The sequence below is a fragment of the Haliotis cracherodii genome, unplaced genomic scaffold (genome assembly GCF_022045235.1).
Source record: "Haliotis cracherodii isolate W230 unplaced genomic scaffold, xgHalCrac1.p SCAF_12, whole genome shotgun sequence".
Taxonomy (NCBI): Eukaryota; Metazoa; Mollusca; class Gastropoda; order Lepetellida; family Haliotidae; genus Haliotis; species Haliotis cracherodii.
Window position 1 is genome coordinate 26,101,486 of NW_027266267.1, and position 26,610 is coordinate 26,128,095.

At 42.4% G+C, this 26,610-nt stretch overlaps 1 protein-coding gene and 1 long non-coding RNA gene across 2 annotated transcripts; one reads left to right on the plus strand and one right to left on the minus strand.

Annotated features, from left to right (window-relative positions):
• Positions 1-2,856: 2,856 nt before the first annotated feature.
• On the minus strand, positions 2,857-5,267 carry LOC139457728 (iduronate 2-sulfatase-like). Its single transcript, XM_071239079.1, has one exon. It carries the CDS (start codon positions 5,156-5,158, stop codon positions 3,641-3,643), a length of 1,518 nt encoding a protein of 505 aa, XP_071095180.1. The 5' UTR covers positions 5,159-5,267; the 3' UTR covers positions 2,857-3,640.
• A 7,720-nt stretch (positions 5,268-12,987) lies between these two features.
• On the plus strand, positions 12,988-25,951 carry LOC139457729 (uncharacterized). The gene is made up of 3 exons (XR_011652623.1): positions 12,988-13,145; positions 21,536-21,809; positions 25,567-25,951. It is a non-coding gene; the product is annotated as an uncharacterized lncRNA (long non-coding RNA).
• Positions 25,952-26,610: the final 659 nt, after the last annotated feature.

The following is a 26,610-nucleotide window of genomic DNA, read 5'->3' on the forward strand; positions in this document are numbered from 1 at the left end:
TATGTCGTACATATGAATTAATTAATGCAACAGTTGTTTCAGGGGATAATAGCATTTTATTTTGACATCTTTATGTAATTGTATCTTTGTGTATTGTGTATCATGTATCGTTGTGCATCGTGTATCGTACACAGTTGTGTATCGGGTATCGTTGTGCACCATGTACCGTACATCGTTGTGTATCGGGTATCGTTGTGCACTGTGTATCGTACACAGTTGTGTATCGGGGATCGTTGTGCACCGTGTATCGTACATCGTTGTGTATCGGGTATCGTTGTGCACCGTGTATCGTACATCGTTGTGTATCGGGTATCGTTGTGCACCGTGTATCGTGCACAGTTGTGTATCGGGTATCGTTGTGCACCGTGTATCGTACATCGTTGTGTATCGTACATCGTTGTGTATCGGGTATCGTTGTGCACCGTGTTTCGAACATCGTTGTTATTTTGTTAATCTCATAACACAACTGAAATATTATGCACTAATGTTGCATAACGCTGCACTCCACAGTATTCAAGCGAATTGACGCCGCTCTTAAAATAAACAATCTGTACCAGACAAACCAGTGGTTGATATTGTGAGCAACGGCCAACGCCGTTGGGGTACAATTTTAAACAGTTAACAATGTCACCGAGCCTAAGCACCCGATCCACTAAGTCGCCTCCTAAGACCAGCATAGGTTGCTAGGGACCTGCTACAACCGGAATTCCCTTGGGGTTAATCGTCTTCAGCAACCCATGCTTGCCGTAAAAGGCGACTATGCTTGTCGTAAGAGGCGACTAACGGGATCGGGTGGTCAGGCTCGCTGACTTGGTTGATGCATGTCATCGTATCCCAATTGCGTGGATCGATGCTCATGATGTCAGTCACTGGATTGTCTGGCCCAGACTCGATTATTTACAGACCGCCGTCATATAGCTGGAATATTGCGTTAAAAAACAAACCAACCAACCACCCAACCAAGCCATGGGTTAATCCATTGTAAGACCAAGAGATAATCCTGCAACAAATATCATCACTGGTGAGGTGAAATGGGGTTAACGTCGCGTTAAAAATAATTAAACTTATAAAGCGAAGTGCATAAATGTGCGTGTGTGTGTGTGTGTGTGTGTGTGTGCGGCTGCTTGTAATAGGCCGGACTAATGCCGATTTTATAGCCTTAGCCTACTGAGATACAATGCCACAGGTTAACATAAATACCCCACTCAGACACAGTATGTTGCAGAGCTCCAGATAAGCTTTTGGTGTTGTGGGTATTTTACCCATGCATTTTAAAATCATTGGGTATCAGTAATTCAATCTGCGTATTCAAATTTCTGTTACCCACTAGTTTTTACAGATGTGGGTATTTAAGTTAAATATTTAAAAACACTATTCATCTAGTCCCTGCAAACTGGTGTCGGGTGGGTTCGACAGCTTTATAGGACTCAAAAATACCAGGATACTTCCACAAGAAAGTGTGATGGCAAATGATCATGATGTAACTGTCATCGTGGAGTTTGGCAAGGTTGACAGAATGCCTGTTTATAATTCAAAATAAGTTGCTGATTTGCTAATCGCATACGCAGGGTTACTTCACAATATTTTGATGATACGCACAAGTTTTATTTTTGTAGCGTATCTGTAAGGTTCGTTGCGTATTTGATACGCTTGGATTATATTTTACTGCGTATTTCTGATGCGTATTTCACGCAGATACGCAGTTTATCTGGAGCTCTGTGTTGAATCCGAGCCGACCAGTCTTTGTTTTAGCCCAATAATGTCGAGCGCCAGACAGGGTAACAACAAGTACCATCTTTTAACGTCTCTTGGTATGACGCGGCCGGGGATCGAACCCCCGATCTCTTACTCTCCGGGCGGACGCTGCACCACTAGACCACGGAGGCGGTTCATATCCTCCCAGCATCTGACGGAGGATAAGGTGATGTTCGATAGTGGATCTCTACACCTCAGTTGTGATGCTGATGAATTTGCGTTTCACCTTTAACCTGAATTAGGGAAAGACAAATAACAACACAGAAAATAACATCTGATATGAAATTTTATGCTTCTTCATTAAGCTAAAAAGATGCGAAATAAACGATAAAAAATACACCCGTTCGAATCTAAAAAACAGTCTCAAAAATAAACAATGGAATGTTACGTACAATAATAAACGATACATCTCGCAATATGTATGCCTACACGAAAAGAAAGGCCACAAAGCAATGGAAAATGTTTGGCATGTACATTTCTGAAAAATCGAATCCTCGGTTGTCAAGTATATCATTTCTTATGATAAATAAAATGGACCCTTTCGTAACCGTAGCTTCGATTTACCCCCGATTCTTACGGCAAGACTGTAAAAATGGCCGTCAATCAAAATGGTCGTTCATGGTTGAAACAAGCAGAGATATCAAATTGGGGACGCCTTGTAGCGCAAGAACGTCCTTCCCCTTGATATCTTAGCGCCCAGGAAACATCTTTTCCGTTTAAATGTTCATTTATAACAGTCTCGATTAAATATATCGAGGTATTGCTCGTAGGATATAAATCTGACGGAACTCGTGTTCAGATGGGGGGAATTGTAATGGCTGTTGATTTCAAGCTCATCAAAGTGGTAATTTAGAGATAAGAGAGACATAGATGGTGACATGAAAACGAGGCTGTGGTGGCGAACGTTATCGAATGTAGATACACAACACTGGATAATATTGGATGAGAAAACCCGTGAAAACCCGTGAGTTAGAATAGGGCTTCAGCAACCCATGCTTGCCATAAGAGGCGACTGTGCTGACTTGGATGATGCATGTCATCCATCCCCATTGCGTGAATCGATACTCAGGATATTAATCACTGGATTTCCTGGTCCAGACCGGCGTCATATAGCTGGAATAACGTGCACCTTCTTAATCACTTTTGTTAAAAACTCCTCACGTTTAAGAAACATGGCCCTAGAAACATGAGTGAGTATGGTTTTACGCCGCTTTTAGCAATATTCCAGCAATATCACGGCGGGGGACACCAGACATGGGCTTCACACATTGTACCCATGTCGGGAATCAAACCCAGGTCTTCGGCGTGATGAGCGAACGCTTTAACCACCAGGCTACCCGACCGCCCCCAATCTCAAAGAAAGACCACCTCATTGAATGTGCGTGGGGATTGAGTTAGTTTTGTTTTTCCGCGCAGTCAGTGGCCTGTGAATAAGCAAATCTGGGCCAGGCAAATCAGGGATTGAAGGATAAACGTTCGTGAATGTTGTTTTACGGCGCAGTCAGTACTTTTTTAACTTCATAAGGGACATGTAATAAGGGACAAAATAATCGAAACTGGACCAAACAAACCAGAGGTTGAAAGCATGACCATCCACGCCATCTTGATACAATGACACACGCTCAGCCAGATCACCCATTGTAGCCACCTGATCCTCAATACTCTTCCTACAGTCTTTATGCTCTGGGGTCACGCTTGTCTTTATTACAAGTGTGCACTGAATGAAATAGTGCATGGATTTTTGAGGTAGAAGTAGGACATGGTTTTACAAGTCAGAGGAACAAGCCATCCAATACACTAAAGAGACAAGGTAGGTCTCTGTAAAGAATTGGTCTTTTCACAACAGTCATAATGGACATCCAATCCACCGAACTTTCCACACACGTTAAACATTAACGTACCTCCACCCTGCTCTCAGTTGTTTACTAAGCTGTGACCTCAAATTTGCATAACTCGGTTCCTGGGCCCTGTTTCGGTTCTCTTCCGGGTCAATTCCATGGTCGTACAACTCGATGCCGTGCAACTTGTTCCACTCGGGTTTTAGATGAGGCTTAAACGTAGCCCACTCCGTGTAACGGTATCTGTCGGTCCTGATGCTGTACCCCATCACATCCAGTCCGTTCCTGCCATTCCTGCCGTGAGGGAACTGCGAAAACGTTGCGTTCTTCCATCCTGTGATATTGGGATTCGTAAACAAAGGAACAAAACTCTTCCCTTCCGTGCACAGTAAAATCTGACTGGAATTCTCAGGACACAGTTTCATCTGCGGCAGTCCTGCTAAGTCGACGAGAGTTGGGAAAAGGTCAACGAACTCTACAAGCTGTGACGTCACCATGCCGCTGTCCGTGACGCCCGGCACTTTGACCATCATGGGTGCACGGGTTGCGAGTTCGAATACAGTCTCCTTCTGCCATTCACAGTGTTCGCCCAACTGATACCCATGGTCTCCCCAGAACGACACAATTGTGTCATTGGCGAGTCCAAGGTCATCAAGCTCCTGCAGAACGCGCCCGACATTGTAGTCTGTGAAACTCACGGAACTGTAATACGCTCTGCGCATGAGCAGAGTTAGGTTCTTTGGGAAGGTGTAATTAATGGCGCCAACATCGTGGAGATGGTATGGTTCCACGTTTTTGTAAGTATTCAGTCTGGAGAAATTATGCCAGGCAAATGCTGGCATACCAACTGGAGAAAAATAATTATCAGGCAGTTCTAATGAATCTAGTGGATAATACTTCTCAAATCTTTCCGGGTAATTCCATGGTGTATGAGGTTTATGGAAGCCCACTGCGACAAAGAAAGGCTGTTCACCGCTCTTAGCTTTGGGTGCAACTTCGTTCAACGTTTTAAGTGCAAAGTCAGCAATTTGAGTGTCGAGCAATGGCGTCTGGCGTTCTTCCGCTTCCGTCACAGCCTGCCACAACAGGCGGTTCTTGCTGTAGTCATCCTCGCCGAGAAAATACGGATCGGTCCAAGAAATTGGATCATTGTTCCCAGAGGCATGTTTCCCAGGATGAAATATTTTACCCATCCCAACTGTCCGGTATCCATTTTCCTTGAAGTATTGGGGAATTGTAGTGAAATTACCCCCTACCAAGCGCCAGTAGTGTTTAAGATCCCACACGCGGGTCGTATCAGGTCGTCTGCCGGTTAGCACTGAGGTTCGACTTGGGCTGCAAATAGCTTGCGCTACGTAACTCCTCTGTAGAACTAGACTGCTCTGAGCCAGGCGGTCAAGATTCGGTGTGTACATTGAGGGATCGCTCGGAGACGGGGCGTGGTGTCTGGAATAGGCTCCCAAATTAGGCCGTAGGTCATCCGCTACGAAAAATAAGACATTTTTCCTCCTTTGCTGGGCCCCACACAAAGTCAACAGAACTGCGGCGAAGATTGTGTTGAACATGGCGAGGCTGGAGTGAGTGTATATTACTGATGCTATACGCTGAACACATCAGGTTGTTGTGTAACAGTGATTGTTGAACACCCTCTGCTCTGATTCACTCGTAGCTAGACTTCCCCGTCACTCGCACAATCGTGACCTGCCGGCAGCTATATATAGACCAAGTCAACCTCTTCCGCCTGGGGACCGTATAATCATCTAATATTTCTTTTAAACGGACTGCAAAGCTCATTATGAATGTATTTTCGGATTTGTCAGGATAAAGACTTCACTGTTTCTCTTTTGAATTATGAAGTCCGTTCAAAATATCTGAGAAAAATAACTTCATTTTTTCAGTCTGTAAATAAACCTTATTTTAGGACATAGTCCCTGTATTTTGCGACTACATCGTATCTTCTCTTTTCCAGTGCATTTATTATTTTATCATATTAGAATGGCGATATGATAAAATGGTTAATCAAGGGTGATCAAATACACGTATCTTCTTCAGATAAAAAGCGAACCTGACTTTATTTCCCATGCATAAGGTGACAGCTGTGTTGTTTATAACTTCCAACTTCAACATTCACGAGAAATGATAAAGCAATTCAGCTGCTATCTAAAACACGTGTCACCAGGACAATGCATCGATTTTAGTTTTGTCGCAAATGCATATTTGTCTTCTGACTATTTGGCTGTTTACTTTTCAATTTTAACTTTAATTCCTGCTCTTAGGGCACGCGTCTGCATTGAGCTGTGCAGAGTTGCATCCCTTGGACACACGCCAGAAACCTGTGATTGTGGGTTAAATTCCCTGTTCGCCCTGATTATGTTTGTTTCCCGGTTTGTCAGCACCTTACCCGTGCACGTGGGTTTCACCGAAGTGGTAAACGTCTAAGACCTGCATCACTTCGAGCTTTCCTCTACATTAATCTGACATGCAATTATATGCCCGGAATACTGTTACAAGCCGCGTTAAACCCAACTCACTAACTCTCTCACCCACTCGTCTGCATAAAAAAAAGAACGACAGAACACCGCTCTTCAAGTTAGATCCATGGGAGGGGGTGAAAAAATGTATGTCAAATAAAATAATCATTTCAGGGACAGGGACATTTATAACTGGGGATTTTTTTTATTTTTTATATATTTTTTTTTGGGGGGGGGGGCGCATGAAAAAATATTATTTGTATTTGAGAGGAGGCATGAGAGTGGGGTTGATTCAGGTTGAGTGTGTGAGTGAGTGAGTTGGCTTTGACGCCGCTTTTAACAGTCTTCTAGTTATATCACGGCGTGTCAGCTTAATGTGGGAGGAAAGCCAGAAGTGATGCAGGTCTTAGACGTTTACCACTTCGGAGAAACTTATGATACATGCATTCATAACTTGAATTTGGCTGCACCATACACCTAGCAGAAATGTCAATGTAGGTCGCAGTTCCAGTTCAATCACACGACGGTCACACGACGGTCACACGACGTATCTTATGGGATGATGCGTTGTTTATTTCCGCAACCCGATACTTAATTTCGCTGACGATTCTTCTGTCCATTTATCCATCTATATTGTCACGCTGAATGTTTTCTCAGTATCCATCTCTGGACATTATATCAGGCGCTGTTCATTCATGTTCCCCCGTTTCCCCGTTCCTACTTTCTTCCCGAAGTAGCACACCCTGGCACACATCGTATCGTGAAATCCGTGTTTTATCCTGTTAGCAGAGTGTTTAATACGCAAACAATTTCTATAAAAAAATATCCTTGACGTCGTTCTATTGATTGGACGCCCCATTACTTTTCGGGAATGGAGTCTTGTTTGTCAACTATACATTATCTTGAACCAACATTTGGATTAATTTCCACTTTTAATAGACGCAACTATTTTTTACATTTATTAACAAGTGAATAATTTCATTTTTATTCCGACAACATGTATCGCCAGAGAGGTTTGAACCCGTTTGCTTTAAGGATCATGTAATTGTCAACCTCAGCTACGGCGGCACATGAAGGTTTGGTGTAAAATTAACTATCATAAATTTTCATAAGTTTGCATAGTGCTTAAAAGAGCAAAATATATAATATGTACATATTTTGTGTTAGAGCAGGTTACCTACAACAATGTTCATATTTATAGCAATTACATAAACCTTTCAGGAGAAAATAACGTACAAATCAGGTAATATATATATATATATATATATATATATATATATATATATATATATATATATATATATATATATATATATATATATTGTTCCCTAGATATGCCGCTGTCATCGGGGTCCAAGAAACCGACCCCGCGTCCTAAGAAAGAGCGTTGTACAGTTATTAATTGCAGAGGTTCACATTACGTTCCAAACGTAGATTTGAGTGGATGAGAGAGAGATTTTGTTCTATTATCAATGATAATTATGTACAGGGAAAATGTTGCGTTCAAACACTCGTACCATGCAACCGGTGCGTGTACATGAGGTAATGAATACATTTTTATTTACTAAAAAAGTCACTGATTATCGTTTGTTTCTGGCTCTCACGTTCCTCTGTTCTCGGTTGTGACAGTATGCAGCGGACTTGCATTACGTGAAGTTGTTCGTATCACTCACTTTTTTCTAAGTGCCGCAATAAACACTCGACTCCATTAATGGCATCTCGAACGGAGGGTGCCATTGGCTGAACAGAGTCATCGTCACTGTTTCCGTCCTCTTCATTATCGATGGGGGCTGTCGGGTAGCCTGGTGGTTAAAGCGTTCGCTCGTCACGCCGACGACCCGGGTTCGATTCCCGACATGGGTACAATGTGTGATATTGTGATGATATTGCTGGAATATTGCTTAAAGCGGCGTAAAACATACTCACTCACTCACTCATTCACTCACTCATCATCGAGGATTTCGACGGACATAGCTGCGGCAACCAACTCTTGGTCGTTCAGAAGTTCGGCAATCGGCAGGTCGTCGTCGCACGTCTTCCAAACCGTGGCCGTCTCTAGGGATACATCGATGCTGTTCTCCTTAGCATTGTCGCGGAACTTTCCTACAGCATCGGTAACATCTTCTTCTTGAACCCCCACTTAATCTTCATCACCAAAGGCTTCAACGTGTGAGTCCCAGGCTTGTTGCACGTGAGCAAAGTCACAGTTGTAAATCTGCTCTTCGTCATACCCCTCGGGCTCAATCAGCTCTCTTAGGATGGCGGGAAACGCGTCAGGAGCGTCGTCGTCGGCCGATCCCCGCTCCCCGGCCACTGTAAACAACTTCATACCATGTCGTTTCTGGAATCTCCACAACCAGTCTGCGCTGGCCTTGAAAGTGTCGTCAGGTCCTTGACTATCCAGGGACAGTTTCTGAGCTTGCATTTTCACTATCTCGCCAGAACCGGAACAAAAGGCAGAATGGTTTCGATCACATGCAGCCGGATACAATGAACGTAATCGTTTTACAAATACACACACGTGTACTTCGACTGGTAATAAAATCTCATCAGTTTATATGTAGCTTTGTTTGCTTTAGCGCGCTTTTAGGGGGAAATTCTTCATGCATTTTTGGGAGCCAAGGTTTACCCTGCAGCGCATGCGGAGTAGTGGTTCATCGAGGAGCGGAGTAAGATTGAACACAGTTTTGATAGGCTAGCGCTTTCAACTCGTACCACGTACGAGTCTCATCAGGCTATAACTGAATAACGGACATGAAGTAGTAACATATAGTTACATATATATATCCTTGTTCGGGGCTCTGTATTTCCTATTATTCCCGTCAGCATGTATTGACAATGTCCAAACGATTGATAAATACTAGTTCAGGACCCAACGAAATTATGAAGAGCCTTGTACCATACATTGTGTGCTTGATGCACGTGCAATAGCGGCAGAGGACGTATTCCTCGTGCATCGAGCAAGGTCGACTCGCGCAGTATAAATACAGTCATCAAAGAGTTCTGGTATATTTTTCAAATATTTTCCACAACAGAATATTGTGTCAAAGTGTAAAGTAGGGATGAGTTTTAAGTAGGGGAATATCCTAGTAACTCTCCATTCCTTAAAAATGAAGGGCCTCGGCTCCATTATTTTTAAGGAATGGAGAGTTACATTACTCGAACATTTCCGTTAAACCACTACTCAAAACCGGAGTGTTGGATCGAAACTTGACTGTGGTCACGAGGATGTCCTGATAAGACCCCCCTCTCCCCACCCCCCCCACCCCCCCCCCCCCCCCCCCCCACCCCCCGCCCGCGCAGGAAAATAAATATATGAGTGAGTGAGTGAGTGAATGAATGAATAGATAAATAAATAGAAAAAAAATGAAACAAAAAATATATTTCTGCCCGAGTTATTTTCAACCGCTTTTATATTTTCCGGATTTGTAACCGAAGTCAGTCCATACTCAGGTGACTCTAAACTGCTTTCCCGAAATCGAAAGACCAAACTGCACATGCCGCACGATGGATCACACGATATTCAGGCCTTGGGCTGGTCAAGTGCAGTTCAGACATCACTGTACTGATTTGTTTGTTTGTTGTTTAACGCCGCACTCAGCAATATTCCAGCTGTATGACGGCGGTCTGTAAATAATCGAGTCTCGACCAGAAAATCCATTGATTGTCATTATGAGCATCGATCCACGCAATTGGGATACGTTGACATGCATCAACCAAGTCAGTGAGCTTGACCACCCGATCCCGTTAGTCGCCTCTTACGACAAGCATATAGTCGCCAACTTTTTACGGCAAGCATGGGTTGCTGAAAATCTATCCATCCGGCATCTTTACGGGTCAGTTATGAAAACAATCCCGGAATTATGAATATCCTAACATATATCGAAATTGATTGGTCCCGAATGTCATAACTGTTATTCATTCCGTAGAGTGTGTGGAAACTTCCACTAGATTTTCAGTAAGTGCAATATTTAAATAATCAGCCTTTACATTGAAAATACACCATTCGCTTGTATACGTAGGTATGTGTACCATGCATGCCAAACGGATATCAGGGCAGTATTTATAAGATAAAAAATATTTTCCAAATCATGCATCCCTTGGACACTCGCCAGAAACCTGTGATCGCTGGTTCAATTACCGGCTCGCCCTGATTATGTTTCAAGGTTTGTCAGCACCATACCCGTGCACGTGGAACAAATATGAACAAATATTATTTGTATTTGAGAGGAGGCATGAGAGTAGGGTTGATTCAGGTTGAGTGAGTGAGTGAGTGAGTTGGCTTTGACGCCGCTTTTAACAGTCTTCTAGTTATATCAGCTTAATGTGGGAGGAAAGCCCCAAGTAATGCAGGTCTTAGACGTTTACCACCTCGGTGAAACCCACGACCACGGGTATGGTACTGACAAACATAGAAACATAATCAGGGCGAACAGGGATACGAACCCACAATCATAGGTTTCTGGCATGCCAAAGGGACGCAACTCTGCACAGCAAATTGCAGCGCCTTAGACGACTGGGCCACCCGTGCCCCCATACCATATTTGAAGTTCATTGACATCATCAGTAGAATTACTATTACGTTAAAAATACTTAAGTTTGCATTTTCTCCCATTCATTATCTCAAATATGGGGCAAATATGTTGGTATTTGTTTATACGGCAGTTCCAAATGGGCGCAGCGGGGGTTAGTAATTATCTAAGTGGTACCACTCGATCGCAGACTAGATGTGGGTTTCATTTTGAAGTGAACCGAGATTTGATGTGTGCATCGCCCACTTAATATGCATACCTCACATTGTTCATAATTGTAGGACGGAAATATCGCATTAACATTGCTGTTTCTCATGTAAAGTTGAAATACCTTTCGATCTTCTGTTCCAAGGAGACCGATGTCGTCTAGTCGATAGAGCGCCTGCCCCGAGAGAGGAAGGTCGGTGGCCACATGCACGCACGCACGCACGCACGCACTAGTAAAATTTAACATGAAAAACTATTACTTTCCCACTGAGTCCGGTAGATTGCGCAATACACCTAGAGAAGATCGCTTCTGTAAATTGAGTAACTCACCAGGCATTGCAGACTAATTTCACTATTTATTTCGCTGTGAGGCTTTTAGAAAACGAACAGTAATATATCGATAGTGAATACCTCATCTGCCAGTGAACACCAAGAATCTAAAACGCCTCTTATGCAACTTGGTCGGTTCCTATCAGTTATTAGTAGAGAATTATGTAAGTAGTTATATATACGAAATACAATCTGAAGTCGCATTAACTTATCGTGTATATCCTTGGTTATATATAAATGCCATCTTGAATTCATTGATTCACTGTTCACATTTTATATATCATATGTTATACTATTGCTCATATACCACCGAAAAACTTACTTATTTCTATTTATTAACATTCCCTTTTAGCTGATCATCTAGTTTCTCATAATGTTCGACTTCAACGCCAGTCACATCAAACGACGATTCCGCAGTTGTCAAGATGCATGTAGGCTGCGCCGACGTCATAACAGTTGTCAACGTACATGTTGGCTGCGCCGACGTCATAACAGTTGTCAACGTACATGTTGGCTGCACCGACGTCATTACAGTTGTGAACGTGCATGTAAGCTGCGCCGACGTCATTACAGTTGTCAACGTGCATGTTGACTGCACCGACGTCATAACAGTTGTGAACGTGCATGTAAGCTGCGCCGACGTCATAACAGTTGTCAACATGCATGTAGGCTGCGCCGACGTCATTACAGATGTCAACATGCATGTAAGCTGCACCGACGTCATAACAGTTGTCAACGTGCATGTAGGCTGCGCCGACGTCATAACAGTTGTCAACGTGCATGTAAGCTGCGCCGACGTTAGTACAGTTGTCCAGTGTATCTCCCAAGTGAATAATCTGCTGAAATCCTTCCACATCCTCCCTACTCGCCTGGCCTTACACCATCTAACTTCCACCTCTTCCCAACCATGAAGTCATTTTTGAAGAGAAAACGTTTCACAGATGATGAAACACTGATTTCAGTCAAGTCCTGGTTTGAGACGCAAAATGAGGGCTTTTACAATCGAGATCTCCATAGTTGCATAAAACGATGGGAGAAGTGTGTAACTCTTGGCGGTTCCTTTGTGGAGAAAGACTAATACCTATGCCAAGTTTCATTACACTAGGTACATCGGAAGTGGATCAGGGGAAATCTTTAATGGACACCCCTCGTAGATGAAAAATACCAATAAGTATCGCCTTTTACGATGGAGTGTTGGATACCCGTTCAAACCTTGAGCTCCATTGGGTTCAATTACCAGGATGGATTTGATTAGAGACCGACCACGTGATATTCTAGAGGGACCTTGATTTTTTTATCAAGATTAGATATTTTTCAGCTACAGCTAAAAAAAAGAAATATTTTTATCCAGAACTATGAGCCTGATTTGTGTGGGTTTTTTAAAAGAAAAAACACCTTTCAATAATGCGGCAGACAAATTTCTTTTCAAAAGTCTGCAGCATGTTTTCAAGAATTTTCGGGGACAATTTATTTTGGTCGCTATAATCCCAGGCCCCGCCCAGAATATCAAATGGTGACGTCTACTGCCGTGTAGCAAAACATGACTCTGCCATGGTAACAAGCAGTTCCAACTTGGCTACATCCGACTTGATTCCTTTTCCCCAAAACTAGTTGTTACAAAACAACACCTATAGGAAATAGTGTCTACTATTTGAAGTAGGGAAACATTGCGTGTAAGAACTTTCTGTACATGTGCAGGATATTCTCAATACTGATTGGTCAGTTGACTTCATTGAGAACAGCGCGTCTGAATTCACCCTCTTTCGACGTCCGCATTCCTAAGTGTAACACCTCATATACAACAATGCATGTTCCATGCGGAGCTGGGAAATAGCTACTTGGACATAGGTCAGGGAACTGCTATTGGGAAGGTCGTATTCCCACACCAGGATATATGGGACAACGTTCCTCCGCCTAGAGGATGTAAGAGAAATATTTCCACTCTAGTTTCATAGACGTCAACGCGGCCCACCATTGAACAGCTCACATGGCTGCCAGTCGTTCTTCTTAAGGTGAGACAAGTCTACTGCTGAATATGGCATATTTTGTGTAGGGTCATTGTGTACAGCATATCATTGTGTACAGCATATCATTGTGTACAATATATCGTTGTGTACAGCATATCGTGTACATGTATATCGTTGTGCACAGTATATCATTGTGTACGTTGTATCATTGTGTAGAGTATATCACTCTTCAAAATGTGTCCGTACGTACAGTACAGTTCAGTCTCGTTTATCCGACAATCCGACGCTAATGACGCTAAACAAGCGGTAGCGAGAACTAAGAACAATGTAACGTAACAATATTGAATAATTATTTTATACTGTTTTATTACGCGTTTGAATCGTATATATCGTGTAGTTGTCCGATTTTCGATCACGACCGTTGATACTACTTAATTTCGGTAATCCGACATACTTGTTAATCCGACATACTTGTTAATCCGACATAATCATATGCAACCATCGATGTCGGATTAACGGGTCTTGACTGTATATCATTGTGTAAAGTATATCACTATGCCGAGTGTTAGCAGTATATAGTTGTGTACAGTATATCAGTCAGTGTATCATTGTGTACAGTATGTCATTGTGTAATGTATATCATTGTGTACATTGCATCACTATGCAGAATGTATCATTGCGCACAGTATATATTTTTGTACATTGTGTCACTGTGTAAAGTATATCATTGTGTAAAGTATATCACTATGCATGCGGGCCCTTGATCATTGTGTACATTGTAATAATTTTTTAATTTGACGTTTACACGATATACGGCTTTTCCATTGGACGAGAGGTCGATCACATGACCGCGAAGTTGACGTTCATAAGCGTATGAACGACACAATTTGACGTTCATACGTTTTTCACGAGACCGTGTTCTTGAAATGACGTAAACACTGACGGACGACTTCCACATTCCTGGGGAAAGCCCTGGGAATTCCCTAGCACGAAAACATACATAAGCATTATTTCTGATCATTTAGAACCTTTTAATCTTGGTCTCAGCATTTCAGTATACATTGAGAAATGTAAGAGAGCTTGACTGCATGATTGTTCACGAATTTCCTCGCTACGGCCCATCCTAATGAACAAACGAAAAAATGCACATCCAAACTATCGTCAGTATCGACTCGATATGTGTCGAGGCTGTCACTGACCGTCTGTTTGACGCATCTTTAATAACCTTTCAATAATCGGTCAGTTGATCAATGATGACTAACACATGTAACCGCCACAGGTTCATTAACAACTTCGGAAATCCCCCCCGCCCCCCCCGTCACGTTTATCGCGTCGGCCATTTTGACGTCTTGTACCTGATGTAAATGTATTACGACGCGCTGTCATTGTGACTGACTTACTGAGGTAGTTCATTACAGACCTTTTTCATCTAATGGGGATATTATATGAACACATGTGTTGCGTGAGATGTTTCTGAAGAGCAAGTTCTGCATCCATACGCTCATGCCACCTCTCTTTTTGGGGAACTATTTTATTCCGCGATATAGCTGGTTGTTGTTTGGCTGTCAGTGTAAACATGAAGTCACAGGTATTAAATAAAATTGTGTTTAGATCTTGGCCTACGTCCTTTGAGGAAAGAAATTGTGATAAAAAATTATAAGAATTGACTTTCACTTTGTGTGAGTTCATTGGAGTATGAACTTGCTTAGAGTGAGGGCCAAACATTGTATGAACGTTGTCGCAAGCTCCAACGTTCATACAGTTTGGCCCTCACTCTATGCAGGTTCATACTCCAATGAACTCACACAAAGTGAAGGTCAATTCTTAATTATTTGGTAAAGTATATTATCATTTTTTTGCTGCAGAAGAAATATTTGACCCTAGACCTGTTGTTGAACTATTGAATTTATATATCACTTGGAATGTGGCCATGTTAATAGTGCAGAGGTCAAAATCAAGCAACTATTGATTATGCTTAAAACTATATCTGCCATAATTATTTATCCTTGTAAGTATAATATTTTCAACAATAGTTTATTCTTGTAAATAAATATTGCAAATATAATACCTAAATTAATTGTTTATGCTTGTAAATATCATATGTAAATGATAATTAATTTGAAATAATGTAAATATAAGCTATAAATCATTTTCAATAATCATAAGAAATTTCCATAGTCCAGAGCTCTTTGAACGCTTTATGACAATATGATAAGCGAAAATATAATATTTATGTGGCATGATCGTAGATAAATACTTACATGTATTAAATAATCGTAAATATCATAGTTATACAGGTAGATATCATGAAATGTATTTACAATAATCGTTTATGCTTGTAAAGATTACATTTAGAACAATTGTTTTAGCTTGTGAAAACGCTATTTACAAACATTTACTTGTAAGTTAAGCAGTACACTTCTATCCCTGTTGACTAGACCCGCGAAGATCTGGGTTATAATATTGGGCTTCAGCAACCCGTGCTTCTCGTGAGAGGCAACTAACGGGATTGGGTGGAAAGGCTCGCTGACTTGGATGATGCATGTCGGCGTATCCCAACTGCGTAGATCGATGCTCATGATGTCAATCACTGGATTGCCTGTTCCAAACTTGATTATTTACATACCGCCGGCATAAAGCTGGAATATAGAGCGGCGTTAAACAAAAACCTGGATATTTTAACATACAGTTGTGGGTTTGATATAATTAATTTTATATTTATATATTTGAACGTAAATCCTTCATCACAGATCTTTTGTTTCAATGCAATCAGTGGATTGATTCAGAATAGTTTGTTAAACCTTTTTTGGTGTATGTGTTGAATTATATCCTCTTCACCATATTTCGTATGTACCCTGAACGTTGGCAAATAGTGTTATATGTTCCTGGCGCATGGAGTGCTCTCGCTAAAACGTGAAACACTGAAGGCAATGACAAAATTTACCCAATTTGAGTGAGTGAGTGAGTGAGTATGGTTTAACGCCGCTTTTAGCAATATTCCAGCGATATCACGGCGGGGGACACCTTAAATGGGCTTCACACATTGTACCCATGTCGGGAATCGAACCCGGGTCTTCGGCGTGACGAGCAAACGCTTTAACCACTAGGCTACCCGACCGCCCCTTACCCAATTTGAGGAAGTACTAAGGTTCGTGCAGTGTAGGCAATAATAGAGTAGGACGTATTCGAACCCCATCTATGGGTGAACCCCTCAACCTTATCACGTGAGTTGATGCACTTCGCGAATTAAGACCCGTTTTATCACAATATAGAATATTTCATTATCGATTAGATCGTCTTGACTTGGCGTCGCCATTCTGTTTGAAGCAAATGCAAGTGATGTGAGAGATGAAATCTGATTGGTCATTAGGAGAGACTTAGAAGGGAGATAACTCCTAATAGTCACTGGTGGCGCTACGACGGATCCCAGAAATCCAGCCAAGTTCGACAAGGGTGGAACCTGAACTTTTACAGTCAGTTAATGATAACTCCCTTGCCTCGGGAAGATGTGATGTATAAACTCACTGGATCTCTCAATGTTGTACCACGTGTATCTAGGTACTTAAACGTACAACGTTCAGTCCACCAAAGCGTTCATTAATGATTGAAGAATAATCTTTTTTTAGTCCTGCGCCATGACTATGCAATATTTTATTACCAAAAGCCTAGGCACGTCTAGATCAAACTAAACCAAGTCTAGTTTTATTGATCCCACATGAACACACCAGAGGAGGAAAGATTCTTTGGAAAAAAAATACCATTATTGAAAAAAAAAAATTCAAAGGTTAAGTGTTAGTCTAAACCTTTGTTAAAAATGGTAGTAATCTTTGGGCGAATCATTCAGCCTCAGCACACTGATGACATTTCACACTATGTTAGCGGCTTGAATATAAGCATGATGTATCTATTATGCTCTGTGAAGCAATGAACTTTAAGATAATGGTTCACTGTGCATTGCATTTGAATCGTTTTATAATTAAAATATATTATCCATCCAAAACGTTATTTCATTCGAGCTAAATTATATTCTGGAAGACACGCTATTTTATTATTTAATTTGCATTCTTCGTATGTTAAATTCTTTACTTATCTATACTGAATAACAAAAGATCCTGTGACATTGAATAAGATTGAATGCATAGTTATGATTTTTACCAAATCTGAAACAATTTCGGTTTGCAACAGATAAAAGACCCCTGTACGTGTTCAAATGGTTTAGTTTGCCATACTGATTTCAGAAAATGCTTGATTTCATAAAAAAACAACCCATAAACATGCCAAAATGTCAATTTACAAATCAATAGGGTGTCTGTCCACCTCTGGTTGCGATGCAAGCAACACATCTTCGTCTCATGGATTGGACCAGGCGTCGCACAAAGTCCTGTGGGATATCTGTCCATATCTGCTGGAGTATGTTTCGAAGTTCCTGGAGTGTCTGTGGAACACGTGGTTGACGTCGAAAGCGCCAATCCATTTCACCCTACATGTGCTCGATTCGTAAGAGATCAGGGGAGCGAGCCGGCCAGGGGATGACATTCACGTTGTTTTGTTGAAGAGAATCCTGAACAAGTCGAGCAATGTGAGGCCGGGCGTTGTCACGTTGAAAGGTAATGCCTGGGCCATGACGACGCAAAAACGGTGATCTCGTCGCGGTAGCGCTGTCCATTGAGATTTCCCTCTACCACTATCAAACGGGTCCTCTGTCTTGCTGTAAACCCACCCCATACCATAACGCTGCCGCCTCCGAACCGATCTTCTTCCATAACACAACGATTGACGTAACGTTCACCTCGACGTCGGTACACTCGAATCCGTCCATAGCTGTGGCTGAGGTGAAAACGAGACTCGTTAGTGAATAGAACTTGTACCCACTGCATGGCCGTCCAGCGTAGACGCTGTCTGCACCACTGTAGACGTGCTTGACGGTGGTTTCCTGTCAAAATGGGACGTCTGACTGGCGACAATCCTTGCACATCTGAGGCGACGACGTACGGTTTGTGAAGATATTCATCGAAGGCCAGGGATGCTCCTTGCAGTCACTGCTGCTGGCTGAAATCGATTTCGTAGGTGTGTTGCTCGAATCCAGTTGTCTTGTCGATTATTGGTTATGCGTGGTCTGCCACTCCGAGGATGGTCTCTGACTGCATTCGTCTGTTGCCAACGTTGCCATAAACACCAAATGGTGTTTCTGTGGACGTTAAATTGTCTTGCAACATCACGTTGACTCGATCCTGCTTCAAGAATACCAATGGCTCGCGGACGCTCATTTTCGGACAGGCGTGGCATTTCGTAATGTTGAATAATTGCGTAATTTTGTTGTTTTCTGAGTGGTTGTTGTCAGCACGATGCATATGGAATCCCGTTAACGTCCATGTTTTTATACCCATTCTTGGGGACTGAAATGCATGGGGCTTGCATAAAAGTCAACTTTTGCATCGAATGCATGCTTTTCTGTAGCAGTTGCATTTTTGTGACTTGAGTCCATACATGTACTACAATGTTGAAAACCAAACTATACTTGTTTGAAAAATACACTAAAATATTGGTGTCACAGGAACTTTTGTTGTTGAGTATATATATAATGCTCTGTGAAGCTATGAACTTTACAATAATGGTTCACCGTGCATTGCTTTTATGAATGTATACTTGATTCTCACCAAATCAAGTACTTGACAAATGACATTATTATTATTATTATTATTATAAGTCACTTACTTACGTACCGTGTAGGTAATAGCTTCTTATAAGTACCCGTTGTCGTTCACCAATGAGTTAACAAATAATGTAATTTATTGAAAATTGGAATTATTTAGCATTAGTGGTCTTTTCAATCGAAATACAATTTAAATTAACAGTCAAAATTTCATATCTTAGCAGAATCCTTTTAGAACTAAAATATGTATTTGATTTATCCACTCAATACTTATTTCATTCGTTCTAATTTTCTATTCTGTAAGACACGCTCTTTTATTATTTAACTTGCATTCTTCGTGTGTTAAAGTTAATTCTTTACTTATCTATGTATGTTCGTTGCTTAACGCTGAATCCAGTGATGGATATTTTCAGCAACGGTCAACAGGATACGATAACACGCAATGACGTCACCGCGCGTGACAGTTCGAGCCATTAGGATCTTTTAAGTATAGATTGATGGTGATTATTCTAACCTAGGCCCCCACGGGGTAGGTTAACGTGTACATGCATCCAGTCTTTACCCACGTTACCATCTCTGCCCACTGCAAACAGCCCTAGGTCAATAACATCTGTATCAGTAACAGTGCTTTATTGTCCCTATCGCATACTAGGTTGTCTAGAATTTCCGTCATTCTAACCAGTCATTGATTCACGGCGACACCGTGAGTGAATGATCCTGATCTCATGTCAGTCAGAACCCATGCTCCATTTCTGGTGTCCCCCGCCGTGATATTGCTGGAATATTGCTGAAAGTGGCGTAAAACCATACTCACGCACACAGATCCCATTGGGCGGGTAGCCTAGTGGTTAAAGCGTTCGCTCGTCACGCCGAAGACCCGGTTTCGATTCCCGACATGGGTACAATTTGTGAAGCCCATTTCTGGTGTCCCCCGCCGTGATATTGCTGGAATATTGCTAAAAGCGGCGTAAAACCATACTCACTCACTAACTTAGATACAATGCAATACCATGAACACGTCGGTGCCGGCCTACAATCCTAAACCGCCTTCATCATGCTAAGGATGGGCGCGCTTTTATCAATATAGCCCCACTAGAATACAAGAGGAAACTTTTGTTTTGATAAGCTGATTGGCTGTTTTGTTTACCTTTGATCATCTAATAGCTTACATGATTATCAAAACATCAACGCCGGATAATAACAAGTCTCGATCACGTTCCGAGACAGATTCCACTGGGTATAACGGTGAATACTTTATGAATGGACCGCTGAAAATAAGTGCTGACATAATGTGGAGGCAAAAAGGTCGAAAAACAGCCGATGACGTCTTTGAGGAGATAAACATTTGTCCCCATGCAGATCGAGGTTACCGGTAAAAGTAAAGGGGACTGACTGCTTTGTTTTCTCTTATCTACATCCACAAATCCAAACGGGTAATCATTGCAGCTGAGTGAAGTGGCGTGAGTCCAATATTTTCACGGTGTTGTCGATCTGAATCACGGAAACACCGATAGAACCAATAAGCTAAGTTTGGTGATGTGTATAGTCTGGAAGGTAATTTAAGGTACCGACGTTTACTACAAGATCTGAAAAACTATCGGACCTACTCCAGTCAAAGTTGGTATGAGATTATTAAACAGTCATACATAACTGGATATTACATTTAAAGACAATCGGTGCATGAATAAAAAATCTGTCTATTTAGCTATCACTATATTTCATCAACAACCAGACCTGTTCGTCACGGTTGGAACGCGCATTCGTTGTAACATCCATCTGCATAATGCTACCCCTGCGTCACAGGGCCATATGACACAGTTGAACCAATCAACTCAACTCGAAAGGGTGCACGGGAATCACGCACGTTGAGACACCCAACGCTAACACCGTAATCGTTCGTGCGTGCGTGATTCCCGTGCACCCTTTCCAACCTTAAATTACCCTCCAGACTTTACGTTGTTGTTTTTTTTCGAAATTGTTTTTTTTCATATCATTTATAAAACCGTCAATGAAATCGTGTAGCATCTGCTTAATCAAACGTGAAGTGGGCACTCTTAAGACAAATTAAGCAAGCCTCTCATAGGCAAGGGCCCCGCTCCACAAAGCGACCTTAGTGCTGTAAGTGAGTGAGTTGGGTTTAACGCCGCTTTTAACAGTATTCCAGTTATATCACGGCGTGTCAGCCTAATGTGGGAGGAAGGCCCGAAGTGATGCAGGTCTCAGACGTTTACCACTTCAGTGAAACCCACGAGCATGGGTATGGTGCTGACAAACCTAGAAACATAATCGGGGCGAACCGGGATTCGAACCCACAATCATAGGTTTCTGGCGTGCCTAAGGGACGCAACTCTGCAGAGCGAATCGCGGCGCCTCAGACTACTGGGCCACCCGTGCCCCCTTAGTGCTACGATCATCGTAAGAATATGTTAAAGTATGGGAGTTACGATCATCTTAGCGCTAACGGGGCCCATTTCCACACTCCTCGTTGCTATGACGACGTTACGTCACTCAAATATGACGTCGCAGTTATATATGAAAAGGAACCAAATTTAAATGTCTTTGTTCTCCATAACCCTTCAATATACTCTCCTAATCTATTTTTTTCTATCGTGTGATTTTCCCAAAAGGTTTTGCCACATATACTTTGAATATTGTATTAACCGCAACACTGCATTTTATAACCTGTAGTTATGTACATAATTAATAAGTTATATATACTTGAAGAATCTTTGAGTTTTGAGTATTTTCATTCTTTCAATTTCTTCCGAATTATTTTTTCAAGCAATCATCCAAAACGATAATATTGCTGCCTGCCATCAGGGGGATTGACGCTTCTGACAACAGACTATCAATTCACGGCACCACCATCAACTGCTTCCGACACCATTGCGACGACATCTCATATTACAACACCCCGACAGAAACAATTTAATAAGTGTCCACGTGACATGTATGGCTTTATATAATGGGACGGATTGTCTCTGTTTGTCAACACATAACTTTTACTCCACACACTGACACGGAACGTCGCACGCGCTGCTGCAATTATGAAGAAGGTAAGTCCATTTTGGTTGGGATGTTGGTGAGATGATGAGGTGAAATGGGGTTTACGTCGCGTCCAAGATCACTGCACTTCAATAGCGACGTGCATGCACGCGTGTGTGTGTGGCTGCTTGTACTAGACCGGACTAATATTTATTTAATGGTGCTTTCCCACTTAAATATTATGCCAGTTTAACATGAATACCCCACTAAGACACGGTATACTGACTCCGAGCCGACCAGTCCTTGTTTTAGTCCTTTAATGCCGAGTGCCAGGCAGGTTAACAACAACTAACATCTTTTAGCGTCTTTTTGTATGACGCGGCCGGGGATCGAACCCCTGACCTTCCGCTCTCCGTGCGGACGCTCTAATGCAAGGCCACGGAGGCGATATAGGGTTGTTGTTTGTTCGAGGGGAATATACTTGAGACATTCATCATTCTATGGACGAAATAGTCATGCAAGGAGGGGGGTTGTTTACGAAAACACCTGACGGAAGATGAGGGTATGATTATACATTAAACTACGGTTATAACGAACTCAAAGGGACCACTAATTTTAGTTCGCAATAACCGTAGTTCGTTATAAGCGTATAAACAGCATATATAGAAAAAATAGCCGGGAATAACAAATAAGTTCGTTATATCGGTCAGTCTGTTATAAACGTGTTCGTTATAAATGTATTTTACTGAATACTTCATCCTTTCGCAAATATTTATCCATGATCTAAGTTTATATCTCCATAACCAGAGAAGGCACTTTTTCTCCGTGCACGTGAACAAGCCTTTATGTAACAACGGAACGACATGGATCCGTTATCAGAAACAATTTTCTAAATACTTACAGGGGCGGTGGGGTAGCCTAGTGGTTAAAGTGTTCGCTCAGCACGCCAAACATCTGGGTTCGATTTTTCGCATGGGTACAACGTGTGAAGCCCATTTCTGGTGCCCCACGCCGGGGTATTGCTGAAACATTGCTAAAAGTGGCGTAAAAGCATATTCAGGCTATAGTATAGTATTACTAAAGGGAGTGCCACAGTGTTAAAAGTGTTGTGGACCCGTGGAGATCCGGGTTACAATAGGTCTTCAGCAACCCATAAATTGGGAAAACCCAAAGGGGGGATTGAGAAAACTATTTCACCGTCGTGATTTTTGAAACGGGAAATCTCGTCTCGTTACTCGGAATTTCTTCCCTCGCCTTTGGTGTTTCATGTACTTGAAATACTTAAAACGGTTCCGTTGTCCAAGTCATGGAAACCCTTTCGAGGCATTACTGGTGTGAAACATTAAACTTTCACATGCATCATCAGGGAACATTTGTAATGTGAATGTGATGTGTTTACATTTATTATCCATCTACCTATCCATCCATCCATTCATCCATCCATCCGCCTTTCCATCCATCCACCATCTACCGATCCATCTATCTTTGCACTCATCCATCCATCTTTCCATCCATCCATACACCCATCTTTCCATCCATCCATCTATCCATCCAAACATTCACCCACCCAATCATCCATTCGTCCGTCCATCCATCTTCCTATATATCCATCATCCATCCATCCATCCATCTTCCTATCCATCCATCCATCCATCTACCTATCCATCCATCCATCTTCATATCCATCTATCGATCCATCTACCTATCCATCCATCCGACCGTCCGGCCGTCCGTCCATCCATCCATCGGATGATTTGACTTCATCGCTTCAAGTTAGAAATAAACTGACTTTAAAAGACTCCCGATGCACGAGTTGTGAATAGCATGCGAACGGTGTAAACATGACGTAAAAAAACTTCAAGTCTATGACATCATCGTCTGACGTGACGTCATTCCACGTTACGTCAACAACTGCGATAAATAATACTGTACGGCCAGTTTCTAAGAAACCTTAAAGTGAAGCTTTCTTGAAATGTTTTGACGAAATTGTACCAACAAATGTTGACGGTGACAAAATGCACCTGTAGTTAACATGGTGACGCTGTTATAACGCTATCGCCATGACTAAGAGTTACACGGAATAGGTGACACAGGGACATTTAAGTCAGCTTGCAATGGTGGCAATGGCAGCCGTTATTATGTCACTCAACAATCTAATCTCGTTATACTCGGAAGTTGGTCAAAGGTTTCCACACGAAATAAACAGAGACTACATAGACATAAAAAGTGGATTAATACCAGTGAGTGAGTGAGTTGGGTTTAACGCCGCTTTTAACAGTATTCCAGTTATATCACGGCGTGTCAGCTTAATGTGGAAGGAAAGCCCGAAGTGATGCAGTTCTCAGACGTTTACCACTTCGGTGAAACCAAAGAGCACGGGTATGGTGCTGAAAAACCTAGAAACATAATCGGGGCTAACCGGGATTCAAACCCACAATCATAGGTTTCTGGCGTGCCCAAGGGACGTAACTCTGCACAGCGAATCGCGACGCCTTAGACGACAAGGCCACCCATGCCCCCTCCACGGAATCGGAATACATTGACATACATGACAAGTCAGTGAGTCTGGCCACCCGATCCCGTTTGTCGCCTCTTACGACAAGCATTGTCGTCTCTTGCAAGCATGGGCTGCTGAAGACCAATTCTAAACCTAATCCATACGGCTCAAATAAGTCAAGTCACCGAGCTTAACCAGGCATAAGGTTTAGCGTCGGGTTCAAGATTACACGAACTCTAGCGATTAACGTGCGCGTGTATGTGTGTTCGTGCGTGCGTGCGTGCGTGCGTGAGTGCGTGCGTCGTGCGTGCGTTTGTGTTTGTACTAGTCCGGTTTTAAAGTTCTAGACCACTGAGTCCACACTCCACTCAGACACAGTATAGTGACACCGAGCCGACCAGTCCTTGTTTCATCCCTTAATGCCGAGCGCCAGGCAGGGTAACAACAAGTCCCATTGTTTAACATCAGTTGACATGACGAGTCCAGATTCGTTCGGACTGTTTTTAGTGCAAGCCCAATGAGATACCATGCCGCAGTTTAACATGAATACCCCAATCAGACACAGTACACTGACTCCGACCTGACCAGTCCTTGCTTAATGTCTTTTATCTTCAGCGCAATCTTTCAACCATTATGTGTTCTCGGTATGAGACTGTCAGGAAATCCAACCACCGATGTTCCGTTCTCACAGCAGACGTTTTGTTGTTTGTTTGTTGTTTAACGCTGCACACAGCAATATTCCAGCTATATGACTGCGGTCTGTAAATAATCGAGCCTGGACCAGACAATCCAGTCATTGATATCATGATCATCAATCCACGCAATTGGGATCGATGAGATGCATCAACCAAGTCAGCGAGCCTGACCACCCGATCCCGTTAGTCGCCTCTTACGACAAGCATAGTCGCTTTTTAGGCAAGCATGGGTTGCTGAAGAAATATTCTACCCCGGATCTTCACGGGTCCATGGCAGACGTTGTATCCACTCGACCAGGGAGGCGTTTCCGAGCTTAACCAACCGATCCAACAATATACGCGGATAAGAGGAGAGATGACTTATTTCATCTTATCTTCAAACCTTATGACTTAATATTGTCACGAATGGAAGAATTCAAACAAATGTGCATTTCCTTACCTTGAACACAATATATTAGGTTTTGAAGACATGGGGGTTTTATCAGAGGGTCGATGGGTAGCCGAACACCCGGGTTCGATTCCACACATGGGTAAAATGTGTGAAGCCCATTTCTGGTGTCCCCCGCCGTGATATTGCTGGAATTATTGCTAAAAGGGGCGTAAAACCATACTCACTCACTCCTCATTCTTTTTCAGATATCACTTCCAGCCCTGTTGATGTTGCCGTTTCTCCTGCTGACCTTTTTAAGAGTTATCTCCTCACAAGCTCCGTGCGTCGACGCAGACACAAGCCGGAAGTGCTACTACTGCAGCGGCCATTACGACAACCCGTCCGTGTATAACGAATGTTGCGAGAACCCGGTTCTTCGACGACATTGTACCGATGAGGTGTGGGTTGCACCCAAAAGAGGAAATTGGTGAAGATCTGGAACAAAAACAATCGGTGAAAAACACAATGTGATTATTTGGCGGACATGACGGCGTCTTTGAAGAACAATAACTCTTCCTCAGTGGCGTGTGTGAAACAGTCCCTCCAAAAGCGGTATCCAGGAACGCTTTCCCTTTAAAGCATTATACCTATGAGGAAATAAATGCGTTATTTCATTTTCATTATAGTTTTTTTCAATAGATTATAAGTAGCAGTGTTTCTTTTTGTATTCTTCCGGTTCGCCCTGATTATGTTTCTAGGTTTGTCAGCACCATACCCTTGGTCGTGGGTTTCAACGAAGTGGTAAACGTCTGAGACCTGCATTACTTGGGGCTTTCCTCCTACATTAAGCTGACACGCCGCGATATGACTGGAATACTGTTAAAAGCGGCGTTAAACCCAACTCACTCACTCACTCAGTCATTTTTTTGTATTCAAGGTGATCACCCCCGTGGTGTAGTGGAAAGAGAGACAGATCGGAGAACGGAATGTTAGTGGTTCGGTCCTGTTGCAATGTCATACCAAACGACGTTTTATAATGGTACTTATTGTTACCCTGCCTGGCGCTCGGCATTAAGGGGGTAAAAGAGATTTGTAAGCTCCGTGCCAGTATGTTGAGTCTGTATGGGCTATACATGTTAATTTGCGGCATTGTATTTCATTGGCGTAGCACTATAAAACTGTCCGGACTGGACAAGCAGCCACACACACACGTCACACAGGTCGCTATTATAGTGAAACATTCTTGAACGCTATGTTAAATATCAGTGGGATGGCACTATAAAACCAGCATTAATCTGGACTCGTCATGT